Source organism: Anguilla rostrata, chromosome 13 (assembly GCF_018555375.3).
Source record: "Anguilla rostrata isolate EN2019 chromosome 13, ASM1855537v3, whole genome shotgun sequence".
Lineage (NCBI taxonomy): Eukaryota > Metazoa > Chordata > Actinopteri > Anguilliformes > Anguillidae > Anguilla > Anguilla rostrata.
Genome location: NC_057945.1, coordinates 27,105,131 through 27,117,688, shown reverse-complemented (window position 1 = coordinate 27,117,688; position 12,558 = coordinate 27,105,131). Strand labels below are relative to the sequence as shown.

The window sequence follows — 12,558 nt, the reverse complement described above, 5'->3', positions numbered from 1 at the left end:
TGTTCGCCCCTGACAACCGCCATCAGCTTACACATTCTTTAAGGGAGACACTTTCGCAAAACAATGGAGCTTTTTTTCCCTCCCTATTTTCTCACAAAGGTTAAAAGGAACGGGGATGCAGCAGCTCTCTGTTTGAAAACATTGCTGCGGAAAGGGAGCTGACAAAATGCTACTTAAATGAAGCAACTGGCTGACAGGCGGTGGTCAGACCTAGTCGCCTCTCCGCCGATGATGTCATGATGCGCTACGGCAGCTAGCGACAGACAGCGCTGCGATCACAATCGCAGAGGAGCTGGTTACCACCGATTTAAATATAAGGATATAGGGCTTGAGTTTTGCATTTCCTAGCAGCATTTTGAGGAGTTAAACAGAGGAAAAGGCATAATATACAATTACATTGCGTGAAATATGATATTTATTAATGAAAAACGTGCAGGATTGCTGCAAGATAAAGCTCAAAGAACTTGGCAAAGATCATTACATGCCAGGTGAAGGCATTTGTTTTTCATTTTACTGAACAGTTTAACTGTTGTTAAAGCGGCATGAAAGTGTTCAAAAGGCCCCCTTACCTTTAACAGTACATAGAAAATCCAAAAAGTAATTTACTGATAGATTTTTTTAATTTATCTGCACACAAATGACATGTAATATAAAAACCAAGAGCACGTAGAGGAAGAGAGATGCTCTACACTAATGCAGACCCCCTCCGAGTGCACACTGGGTCCTTTGTGAAGCTCTCTTACAGGGTCTGGCCTGAGGTCACTGAGACCACCGCAAGGTAGGAGAAAGCCGCAAGCTGGCTGGAGCCTGCTCTTCCCTAACAGGGGCCCGAGGAAGGTGTTAAGCTGTAGGGGAGAGGGAAACGGAGGAAGAAAGAATGGAAAGAAGGGAGAAAGGGATTCCATTATGTGTGAATGAAAAGGGGTCTGATTTGTATTCCCTCTGGCGGCTCTGGCGGTGTGGGAGACGGGCAGGGACAGAGAGAGGGGGCAGCGCTGTCGGTGTGTGCAATCTCCCCACCGCCAGCAGCTCAGGACACGCCACCTTCTGCTCAGCCTCAATTTCTCCTCAATTTGAGGATGAAATGGGAAAAGAGCACATTTTTCGGAAGCTATATCGCACCATTTCACAGGTGCTCAAAAACCATTACAATGATGATGCCATGAAAAGAAAAAAAAGAAAAGAACAAGCGCGCGCACACACACACACACACAGACATTACTTACAGTGGCTAAAAAAACAAAACTAAGCGTGACTAGAACAACAGTCCAACGGATGGTGTGGGATGTTTAGATGCTACATTCGGTGAGACAGTTTGAAACTCTGGGTTTGAATGTGCATCTTGTTCCTGTGGCAAATATTACTCCTCACTTCTGTGGAAATGAAGCCAGATTGTCAATGACATTAGACTCTCACTTCAAGCTCAATGTTTACACATAGATACCCAAGTACTTCTGACACCCCTATCACTTTGAGATTAAACCAAGTATGTAGTCATTTCAGAGCATGTTCTTTAGAAAACATAAAGGGTGCCTACATCAGGCAGAAATAATGACAATAATGTAGAAGGAGCATTCATTATCAAACCAACCAACTGAAGCATGCAATAATTAGAATTAGGCCAATTTAATAAAAGTTTAACTGTATACACGAGAAACGCTGTATATCAATTACTTGAGTAAATGAGACATGTAAAGTAGAAACATGCCTCGAGACCTGACAGGGAAGCATTCTTGTAAGACTTCATAGTAATCAGCTCTAATTAAGCTGTGAAAATGTTGGGAAAAGAAGACATCTTGAGCAGTTACATAACTCTGACAATATTTTCCTCTTCTTTCTCTCTGGGCTGCCCTGAGGAAGGGCTTTCACGGATAAGCCTGAGATTACAGCCTTTGAGTTAGAGAACAAGTACCCACAATTCCCTGGTATTGTGCCCAAGCCCTGCCGAATGCACGCCTCTTTTGATGTGCACAAATCCATGGCGGGAGGAGGGGTTAAAGATAGCGCTGACCTCACCCTCACCTCTCCAAACGAGGCATTGGAGACCTTCAGCGACTATGCTTGAACCCTAGTTCACTTTGAGAAAGTGCTCAGCTACTGACACCAATATGAATACAAAGCAGAGCAGGGAAAAGGGAAAGAAGCCACATTAATGCAACTTTAGTGCTCAAGTATATATCATCCAGCTGAACAGAGGGCCTATAACAACTCTTGAAAGCAGCTGGAGAGCACTTTGGCATACTTGCATTTATATTATATGGATATGTAAACGCACAAGTTTAGATGTGAATACGTGCAATTTAAAAAAGTGATAAATTAAACCCAAAACAATGGCATATGCAACAAAATCTAAAAAAGCATGAACGTGTAAATTCTTTTGTTCACCAGCTGCAGTAAGACTAAACCTTATCATTCCATACTATTTCGCACAGTCTGGGCAAAAGAACAAGGAATTCCAGGCCTGTGAGCTATTAATGCCGTACCACAGAAGGAAATTGTGCTCCTCCGCTCGGCTTTAAAGCCAAAATCCCCTGACAAAACTGAGGCAGTCTCGGGCCACGCAGAGAAAACAGTTAAGTCAATACAGCGTAATGAGATCTTATTTACCCAGCTGGTAGAGAAATGTTAGGAAACCCGGGGTCCGGGAGTCACCCCACCGGGCCCAAGCTTGAGCCCAAACCGTTTTTACCAATTATGTAAACAGGCACGCTTGCTCCTTTTGACCCAAATGCGCAGATGTTTAAAAAAAAAAAGAGAGAAACAAAAAATAGGCAAAAAAAAAGACCTACGATTTCTCCCAAGGAGGCGGCGGCCATGTGAGTGACAGGTGCCATGTAGGAGGCCGAGGAGACGCCGAGCAGGGACTTGACGCACTCATAGGTGACAAAGAAGGCGGCGGCTGAAACCAAGCAGAACCGTTGGGTTTAGAACCAATTAGTCAAGACCGCAGTGATTAATAACCGGGATAAGCTGGCGCAGAGGGGGGCTCCGAATGAGACTGTGGGTAGAAATTGGTGTCGCCCCTCCAGATGCCCTACATGCACTCTGCACAAGGCTAAAACAAAGTGAAGCTGCCCTCTCTGCTTTAAAGGATACAGTACATGATTCAAATGGAAATTGTGTTTGATACAGTATATATAATCAAGCACAGGGTGTAACTGCTTTCACTCACTTCGAAATAATAATGAAGAATTAGTGCATATTGATGGAAAGGCATTCAATAAAATTTGTTTATATTTGAAATTTTGACCCTCGGTTTCCAGCACTGACTTTTATCTGTCTGTTGTAGTTGGTAACAGAAAAGCATGCCCTGGGTTTGGTGAATGGCGCGTGTTCTGCCAGACAGTGTTTAGGGCCTTAAAAGACCAGATTCAGGTTTTGATGACTCACCGTTGGGGAAGGACCCCACCGCAGCTGAAGGGACGCCTGCATAGATGCCACGGAAGCCCCCAGCCCTGTAGAAGCCCTGCTGGCTCTGCAGCCTGGTCTTGATGGTGTCCAGGGGGAAGAGGGTGAGGTCCACACACATCCCCGCACAGCCCCCGGCCTGTCCTCAGAAAAGACACACATCCACAGTCAGGCAGACACACACACACACACAAACGCGCACACGCTCGCAGGCACACGCAAACGCATACACACACACACACAAATGCGCACACGCACACAGGCACACGCAAACGTATACACACACATACACACACACACAAGCGCACACACCATTGGAAAAAATCTGAATCCCCATATTTTTCATCAATCAGTTCTGTTCTAGTTGAACCAGCTCTTACATCAAGTCCATTATCTGATTGCCAAGTCATTTTTGAATGCCGATCAATAGTGGGTTCCACAGCTCTTCGTCGTTATTATGATCTATGTGTTTATCTGCTTATGTCTGACATATTATCCATTCAGGCAGTTGGATAGACAGACCCAGATTGATACGAATTTGCAAGTAAAAACACAAGAAAACTATCTTACACAAAAAACACCGTGTAAACTTCTACACATGCATGGAGCATAGGCGATATGAAACGCGAGAAAAGTGGGTGGTACTGAATAGAACAGGTGAGCCTCAATTTGTATGTATATTTCTCAGTGCTTCGGAGGATATTACAGAGACAAATTTAGAGGAGAATGTTCACATTATGCACATGAACAGCCTAGTTCGTTGGCACTTCAATTCCATATTTATCCAAAATATTTGCTTGTAATGATATTGTAAAATGTTAATCAATATCTTGCGAGTACATTAAACATATTTCAATCCCAAATCAAACCCCGATGCTGTTTGGAGATCCAAAATTATTGTCAGTTACTGACAACAAGTGACGACAGCACTGTCACACTAGCTGTCGGCATCTGTCAAAGCTGTTTTCTCACCGATGCCCTGCTCATGACAGAGAGCAGACTAAGGGACATTTACAAAGCGTTTACACATGTAAAATGTAAAAAGTATTTACACATACAAACCACTATCATGACCAAAGAAATCAGTATAAATATGAGTTTTGTTGGAGCTAACACCTCTGAAGACAACAAGTGGAACCCATACCACATGCTAAAATTGGTGATTTGTGTGGTTTTAGAGTAAAGTCTGCAACCTGGTAACTAGAAGGTAGCCTGTCTTGTTCTGCATACATTGGTACCTTGTAGCTAGTTAGGGGCAGTGATAAAATCCATAAATCAAGTTTCTGGCCATAAGCAACTGTGTACCCAATAAGTACAGGGCTCATTTTAAGGTTTTCCTAACTTTCAATGTGCTATATGGACTATTATTAGGCTGATGCATACTGGGAAGCATACTGTGATAAATGCTTTGTAAAATGACAGATACACTGCGTTTAGAAATGTTTTCATTGAAATAATTAAAAAGCAAGGCTTGACTAGAACGCAATATTGTTAATTGCACTGTTTTATTAATTCCAATAACCTTCATATACTGAATAAGCCAGTGAGACAGCAGAGTATATTCAAAAGTCACTAATGCAGAATGTAAGTTACAACAGGGGTTCAAAAACGTTTTACATCTAAAATGACTCAACACCTCAACACAATGTTGACATTTTCCCACCATTACCTAACACCCACTAGTTGCATGCAATTCAATAGGCAATTTTCTTTGTTACAGCATTACAACATGGATCTACAGGAGGCATTTGGCTAATAACACATAAACATTTAATTATAATGGTCACAATGTATCAAAGGAAGGATGTATTGAAAATATGGAAATTATGTTTTTATTTTTTTCCCGAGAACCTCATGGGTCTCCTTTGGCCCACAGTTTGGGAACTCCTGTGCTATAGTACATCACAATACTGTATTTATAGGTCTACACAAGTGGCAAATGTAGTTTGTGTAAGCAATAATATTCAACATTAGGCCTAAGTCTTTTCAAAAGAAAGGTGAAATTCAGCACACATTAGCCACTTACAATGACTATAAAAAGTTTGCAAATTTTAAGATACCAGTCACTTTATGTTGTATTTCAAAGGGGCAACTGAACAACATGCTGAAATATTTAGGCCTAACATAACTTTGAAAAATAACGTTGATAACATAGCACAAGAGTTAGGTCTCTGATAATCTGTATCTGCGGTCTCCAAGCAGACCGTAGCAACAACAAAAACGCAAATAAATAAACATGAATACACAACAGTATAAGCATGACAAAGCAGACAGACAACATTAAATGCATGTATTACAAATACACATATAATACACATTTATCAGCATTTACAAAGTGTGGGTTTCTATTTAATAATAAAAGCAAAACACAGAAAATTGATTGCATTAAAAAACTATGCAGAACAGCTTAGTGGTGGCATCGCTGATTAGTTTTATGCATGCTTTAACTTCAGGTGAGAATTTAAGAAAATTGCAACCAGTTTCATTAATCACCCAATGTTTCGTCACTGCGGCACAGAAAACGGACTGACGAAACGCACGACATCGACAAGGATTGGTAAAATTTCCTTGCGTTCATATTTATTAGTTTTTCTGAAAAAGAACACTTTTTTGTGGTGTCTGCTTTTTTAATGCCGACTAAAACGTTGCTAATGTCGACACTGCGTTACGGTGCAGATAGATTATCTTTGCTTGTATAGTCATCCCAAAAGGTTAATTCGTTTAGGGGAAGCAAATACTGTTGTTGGTCAGGACAGCCGCGAAATTATACTCTTAGATATTACGGCTTAACCAGCTGGGGTAATATATGTTCGAATTATTAAAATTAACATGAATTGCGGGTTTTGCAAGCTAGTAATTCAATGAATAAGATCGACTGTTTACATTTACAGTCCAAGAAATTCGGTGTTCATGCGCCTATAGGAAGCCTACTCTATCTATCTATATTAGCTAGCTAAATCGACACAGAGATGTTTGCAGTTTCAGATTATACAATGTTAGATCAAAATAGAAAGGTCTGCAGTAATCGGAGAATTACCACAAGCGATGCTGTGAATTCTCTTCTCTCCATATTAATCTCGACTCGTAGCTACTTTCTCAAAAATCATTTACATGCCGGTTCACATTGTGGTCCATGCTTCCAAATCGAACTTCAAATATATAACATGTTTATCAAGGACGCGGCCATCTTGTCTGACTGACTACTTCCTGGTGACGTATTGGTCACGTAATATGCGGGCCACTTTTTAGCCAATCTCTGTGCAGTTAGGATCGGTAGCCTCAAACTGCTGTTAATGCGCTGGATTTTGAATGGCCCGAATGGACTGCCTGCACTTAAAATATAGGTCGATCTGTTTAGTGCATTATCTGCCACTGTAGATGTCAAAATCAGTGTGACACTGATGATATAATTATCTGTGTTCGACAAGATATAAGATGTTTTGGTGTCCGTCGTTTGATCATGAGACAATAGTCTAGGCTATGTGATAATAATTGTGGTTAGAGACTCGTTTCCATATGCTTCAGCTGGTTAGAGGATAAACCATAGGGATGCACCGGAGTTTCTTTGTTATAGTTTTCACATCAACTGTGAGTAATCCATCTGAGTAGGTTATGCGCAGCATAATGTAATCGCACAGCGCCATCAGTTGGCGATTCTCTGAGATTATAACAAATCAAACATATTTTTATTTATTTAAAATAATTGTATTTAAATTATACAGCATATTGTCGTACATGAAAAAGTACCTTTCATGTTGAGCAATAGGGCTACCCCTCCATTTTAAATTGAATAAATGATTCAACATTAGCCATAGTAATATATTACACATGGATTATGCTTATTTTAGCTCTTGAAAAAAATCAAACCCTATTGCATAGGTATATAAAAACAAATGAATTGAATCCACTGTTTTTGTGGCGTATAGAGTCTACCAGCATCTGAAATCCTACATAAGGAAAATACACCTCACAGTGAGAGATCACAGTGTCTGAGTATTTCTGGGTTTTTCTTCACTCTATTATCTGTACTCTGAGTTTTCATTCTGTCTTATCTGTTCTTGTTGGGAATTTGCTGAAGGTGTTTGTGTATTCTCTTGGCAAACTCACGAAAATCAAGGTCCAGTTGTTTGTGATATTTTTCGGCCATGAGAAGCCTGTACGTTTTGGGTTTGTTCTTTCATTATTTTTCTTACTACCAGGCTAACTGGAATCTCCAATTAACAAAAACATGACTTATCATATCCTTGTGCAGTCTCTCTCTTATTCTCAGTTGTTTGTTTCTTGCTGCAAAGAATTTCTAAGTGTTTTCCATTTACAGACAAATACTTTCATCATGTGATTTTTGTCAACACCTGTAGACAAGGCAAAGTCTTAAAGCACTGTGAAAGCATCGCGGGCATGATCAGTCTATTCAAACTCCATGTTCAATTCCATATTCAAGCGATCCTGTTTGAGGTGGTCTGAACATTCATTTATACAGGTACTGTAGACAGATGGAGAGACGATCTGGGCAATTACTCCCCTGGGTCATATTGAAAGCACCCCCACAAGGTACACCTCCTGTCGACAGTCCCTTATTTACATGTAGCATGTTTTCTGAACAGGTTGTGTATTTCTGAGGACCCGTTTTCCTGTACCATAAAACGGTATTTTATGCATTCCTCTCATTGCTCTGCAATCCCAGGACGTGAAAGTCTGCGGTCTGCTCTATTTTTCACCGAGCCCGTGCCATGTCCAAATGCACTCTGTGGCATTGCGGGCTCTGTTATTTATGGCCCCCTGTCACAGGAGCAGCAGTTCCCCATTAAGGGGGGCACAACCCTTTATTCATCCAAGCTGCAATGATGTCTGAAATGAGCGCGCGCTGTTTGACGCTCCCCGCCAAACATTCATCTTGTTGATATGTCGCTCGGAGGGATCCCATTGGCCGCTGGGACCCAGCTGTGGGAGGAATTGACTTCTGTCTCAGCCTGTCCATTCTGCAGTACGCTGAAAGCATCTGTTTCCAGTGCGCTTCTCCGGTCCGCCGTTACTCGTTCTCGGAAAGCCTGCTGAACATTTGTGTGTGGGCATCTGTGTCATCATTATTCTGTTTTATTGCAACTGTAGTCAAATATTCCTATTTTCTTTCACCTCTGTAAAGGACATGGTGTGAAGGACTTTATCTCAGTAAAAGAATGGACACATTTCGAATTCAAATATACAAGTTTAATTCCATCAGCGAAATGTTAATAGTTTCAAGAATCATAAGTTGATAGTTTGTTTCCCTTACAATTATTACAAAATTACATTTTGCTAACTGTAGATGTATGTAAGTTATTCAAGTGAATAAAAGTTGAATCTCATCCTTATCACATTCAAAGCTGTGGCGAGAGTAGATTGTATATTTCCTCTGTACATTACATCTTTAAGTCAAGGTACAATGAAGTCATTGTTCTCTATATTAGTCAGCCAATGAAATAATAAATATGTCAATAAATTTGTCAAAACTGATAGACTATTTTCCCAAGTGAATTTCACAGAATGTTAGAGGAAAAAGTCATTTTATGTTTCAATTAAAATTCTAATTTAAACCAGTTATATTGAATTTCCGTTACACATTTGATGTTGCAACTGCAGGTTATTGATAACCTTTGGTGATTAAAATATTAGAATGAAAACTTGAAAGGGGGAAATACATGATAAATGATATAATAAATATTTAATATATCCCTAAAATTCCCTGAAGCATGAAGAACATGTGAGTTTATCCTGGACATGTATGACCTCTAAAGGTTTTATGTTGTCTTCCCTTGAATGTGATTATAATACTAATTATATTATTGTTCATTGCCTAAGAATAGTGCTTCCCTCAGATTGGTCAATTTCTGCAGGATTGATTTCATTTTATGGCTAGGATTGATTTTTGTCAGTGTGCTGCAGTCATGTTTGCATCCTCCAGTCTAATCAATGAAGTGAGTGGGTAATCTATCATTTTGTCATATCTTGTTATCTTCCATGTTGTCTACATTTGTTGTGTGTGTGTGTGTGTGTGTGTGAGAGAGAGAGAGAGAGCGAGTCACATAACCCTAGAGCACAGCAGAGAATATAAAGCTGAGTTTTTGGCTTCATGTCATTACATGCATTTTGGAAATACAACGCTCTGGTGCCTGGCTTTGAACAACTTTTTGTGTTCCCCAATGCACAAAATGTTATTTTCTTTCCAATAGGGCTTAACCTATAGTAAACCTGAAACTGCTGATTAACCCATTCATATTTTGCTGTTATATTTAGATTAATGTGTGGATGAGCTTTTCTTGTGGCATATTCACAAAGATATGACTTAAAGATGAGTTTGAAGAAAAAATTTTTTTTAGGCTTGATGTTTAACTACTGAAATGTGGTTTCACATCTAATGTTTGTCTCCCTCTTGTGGATTCATCATGTACTGAGCTTAAAAGCAGGCAACAAGCATTTGAAATGAGTACATAACATTACATTACATTGCAGGCATTTAGCAGTACTGTAATTAATGTAACGAAGACTCATGTTTTATGAGGAGACGCAGTCCCGCCTCCCTTTTGAAGTGCACATGCACTCTACAGTGAAGATTTTAAACACACTGGGAAAATATTAGGATGTGAATATCCATCTGGGCCACATATGCATATACTCAATGCAAAATAAGATACTGTACTTACCATACTTGCCCAAATGTATTTTTAAGATGATAAACATGCAGTGCATCTGGATATATGGGAATCAAAACAAATCATATTTCATATTACTTGCACTGTGCATTTATATTAAACAGCAGATTACTATCTGCAGAGCTGCTCTGGTAAAATGACGAAGAGAAAAAATTGAATCCTCTGCAAGCAATCTGGGTAGCAAAGTACGTTAAGCAAGCGTAAGGTCAATCAGAATCACCCTGAGTCCCGGAAGATTAGCAGAGAGCGCCATTGATCTTGACCCGCTCAAAGTATGATCTCAGAGATAAAAGTAAACCGCGGAGAGGGGAACTTACTCACTGTCAGCCACGAGTCAGCGAAGGCCAATTCTAGCCTGCAGGCTGTCTTTGAAAAATGAAGGGCAAAGAGCGGAGGATTAGGCAGGAAACTTCACACACAATTCATTGTAATAACAGCCGGCACCAAGTGGCAAGTTTTTGATGGGTGGGAGGGGTAGGGGTTATCGAATGCAAAGCGGCACGTCCCGCGGGGCCGGCCTATGTGGCTGCCAGGTACAGGCTACAAAGGGTGCGTGTTCACATGCGCCGCTGCGTTTTTATTTGAGGATCTATCTGCCAAAACCCCGTAACCTATATGTCATGGTGGTCCCCAACAACAATTTCCCTCAAGATTTATAATTATGCATGTCACTGAGTGTCCCCTGAACAGGTATTCATTCATTCTGCCATGTTTATTTTGCACTTTTGCTTGACATTGCCATTCTATTTCTCTTTTTATAAACACATTTGGACAGAAATAGTGCATGGGTCATTAACTGCCAGTTTATTTTGTTTCTTTAGTTTTTTTGTTTTTTTTGCTAAAAGCAATTAGATTGCAACTGCAATTAATTGTAAAGCAGAGAGAACACATATAACTGTTCAGTGACATGAGCTCTAATTATTTGTGGCACATGGGTCAGACAGTGTTCTGTCTTTAGCAAACATCACTTTTGTGCTAAAAAAAGCGACATACATCATTAAATATGGTGTAAAAGCTTCAACAGAGTGGTGGTGCGCCTGCAGGTCATATATGAACTGGATAACGCAGACAAGGCTTCAGTGAGATTTACAGGTTTGGAGAAGTGTAATTGTGTGCAGGGGGGGCAGCTCTCCATTAATAACAATTTGGAGCTACATAATGAAGTATGATATATTTTTCCAAGAGCTTAAGTCTTTCTTAGTGTCACAGGTGCATTTGAATAATCCTTGCCTCAGAGCCTGATATGTCTGTGCAGTAGGAAACTCTGCTCCTGTTGCACTGGCCCCTATAACCAGCACAATTTCCTACCCAAAGAAAGAAAAAATCAGCTTCCGTCTAGAATAAACCAGTCCAATCATATTCTCATAGTCACCCACTTTAATGCTGCCACTCGACCACTGTAAAAATTGAGTTGAATGTCAGGTCGCTGACCAACAAATCTTTTATCTGCAATGATTTTATTAACTCCTGCAATACTGACATAATTATCTTGACAATTGTTATCTTAATTGTCTTGACAACCTGACAATTATTGTGTCCTAAATGCAACCACACCCCCTGACTCTTCTTGTCTCCGGAAATCCAGGTCTCAGGGTCATGATGGATGTGTGGAGATTGCGCCCTTTGAATCCCTAATTTTCTACCTAAATAACATCTCATTCTACTCTGTGTTTCAGTATACCAGCCACCAAAGACAAACAGTTAAACTACTGAAGAATGTTCTGACTTGTTATCAATGCCAATCTATGATACGCTTCTCATTTTTGTCTGCTGTCCTAAAACATTTTTTTCAATAGTTTTAAAATCTATTAGATTCATTTAGCTTTATGCTGCATGCCGCAGGGCCCAGACACAAACAAGGCCGCATGCTTGACCTTGTACTGTCATATAGGCTGAACAACAGATGTGAAAAAGAAATGCCCTCATGCCATCAACCCTTTGACTGCTAGCAGATTCGTTGATGCATTTTTTAAATTCATACCTGGGCTCTGTTTCATGTACGTGGCTAACTGTGTTAGCCTAGTTAGTTTGTTGACATTATAATAAACCCAGGATTTCTGGTTTCAGGAAGCCAGTTCACATTCAGAGTCTTAAGCCCAAACCTGCAAAACTGCAGGTTTAAAGCTGTTTCACTCTGGTGTGGCACGAAATTGCAGCACGGATTTGTTTAATATCGGTCCTTAAATTGTCTGCATGTAAAGCACACCAAGTCCAGTGCCAAATTGTTGTATTCTAAGGTTCCAATTTTGCACCAAAATACAAAAAAAGTAACTATTATAATACAATACAATGCAGTTACTGTTACAATAATTTATTAAACGAGAACAATGTCCCTGGGCTGTGTCCCGGATCAATTTAAAAATGCCGTGGTCAACACCTTCTTTAAAAGCCTAGTCTGGAACCATCTTTTCCTTCTAACTACTGGCCTATCTCTAAACTCCTCTTTTTATCAAAAGTTCTA

The 12,558-nt window shown here is 40.1% G+C and overlaps 1 protein-coding gene across 2 annotated transcripts in view; it reads right to left on the bottom strand.

The window, feature by feature from the left end:
• slc25a26 (solute carrier family 25 member 26) overlaps positions 1-6,623 on the bottom strand; it is a 37,645-nt gene extending 31,022 nt beyond the window's left edge. The window contains exons 1-3 of one of the 2 annotated variants that reach the window (XM_064305173.1): positions 6,446-6,623; positions 3,391-3,547; positions 2,790-2,899 (exon numbers count right to left, since the gene is read on the bottom strand). In XM_064305173.1, coding sequence (XP_064161243.1) covers positions 2,790-2,899; positions 3,391-3,547; positions 6,446-6,478 — 300 coding nt within the window. In that variant the 5' untranslated portion in view covers positions 6,479-6,623. The remainder of the gene's footprint in view (positions 1-2,789; positions 2,900-3,390; positions 3,548-6,445) is intronic. The other variant, XM_064305172.1, reaches the window with a different exon arrangement.
• Positions 6,624-12,558: the final 5,935 nt, after the last annotated feature.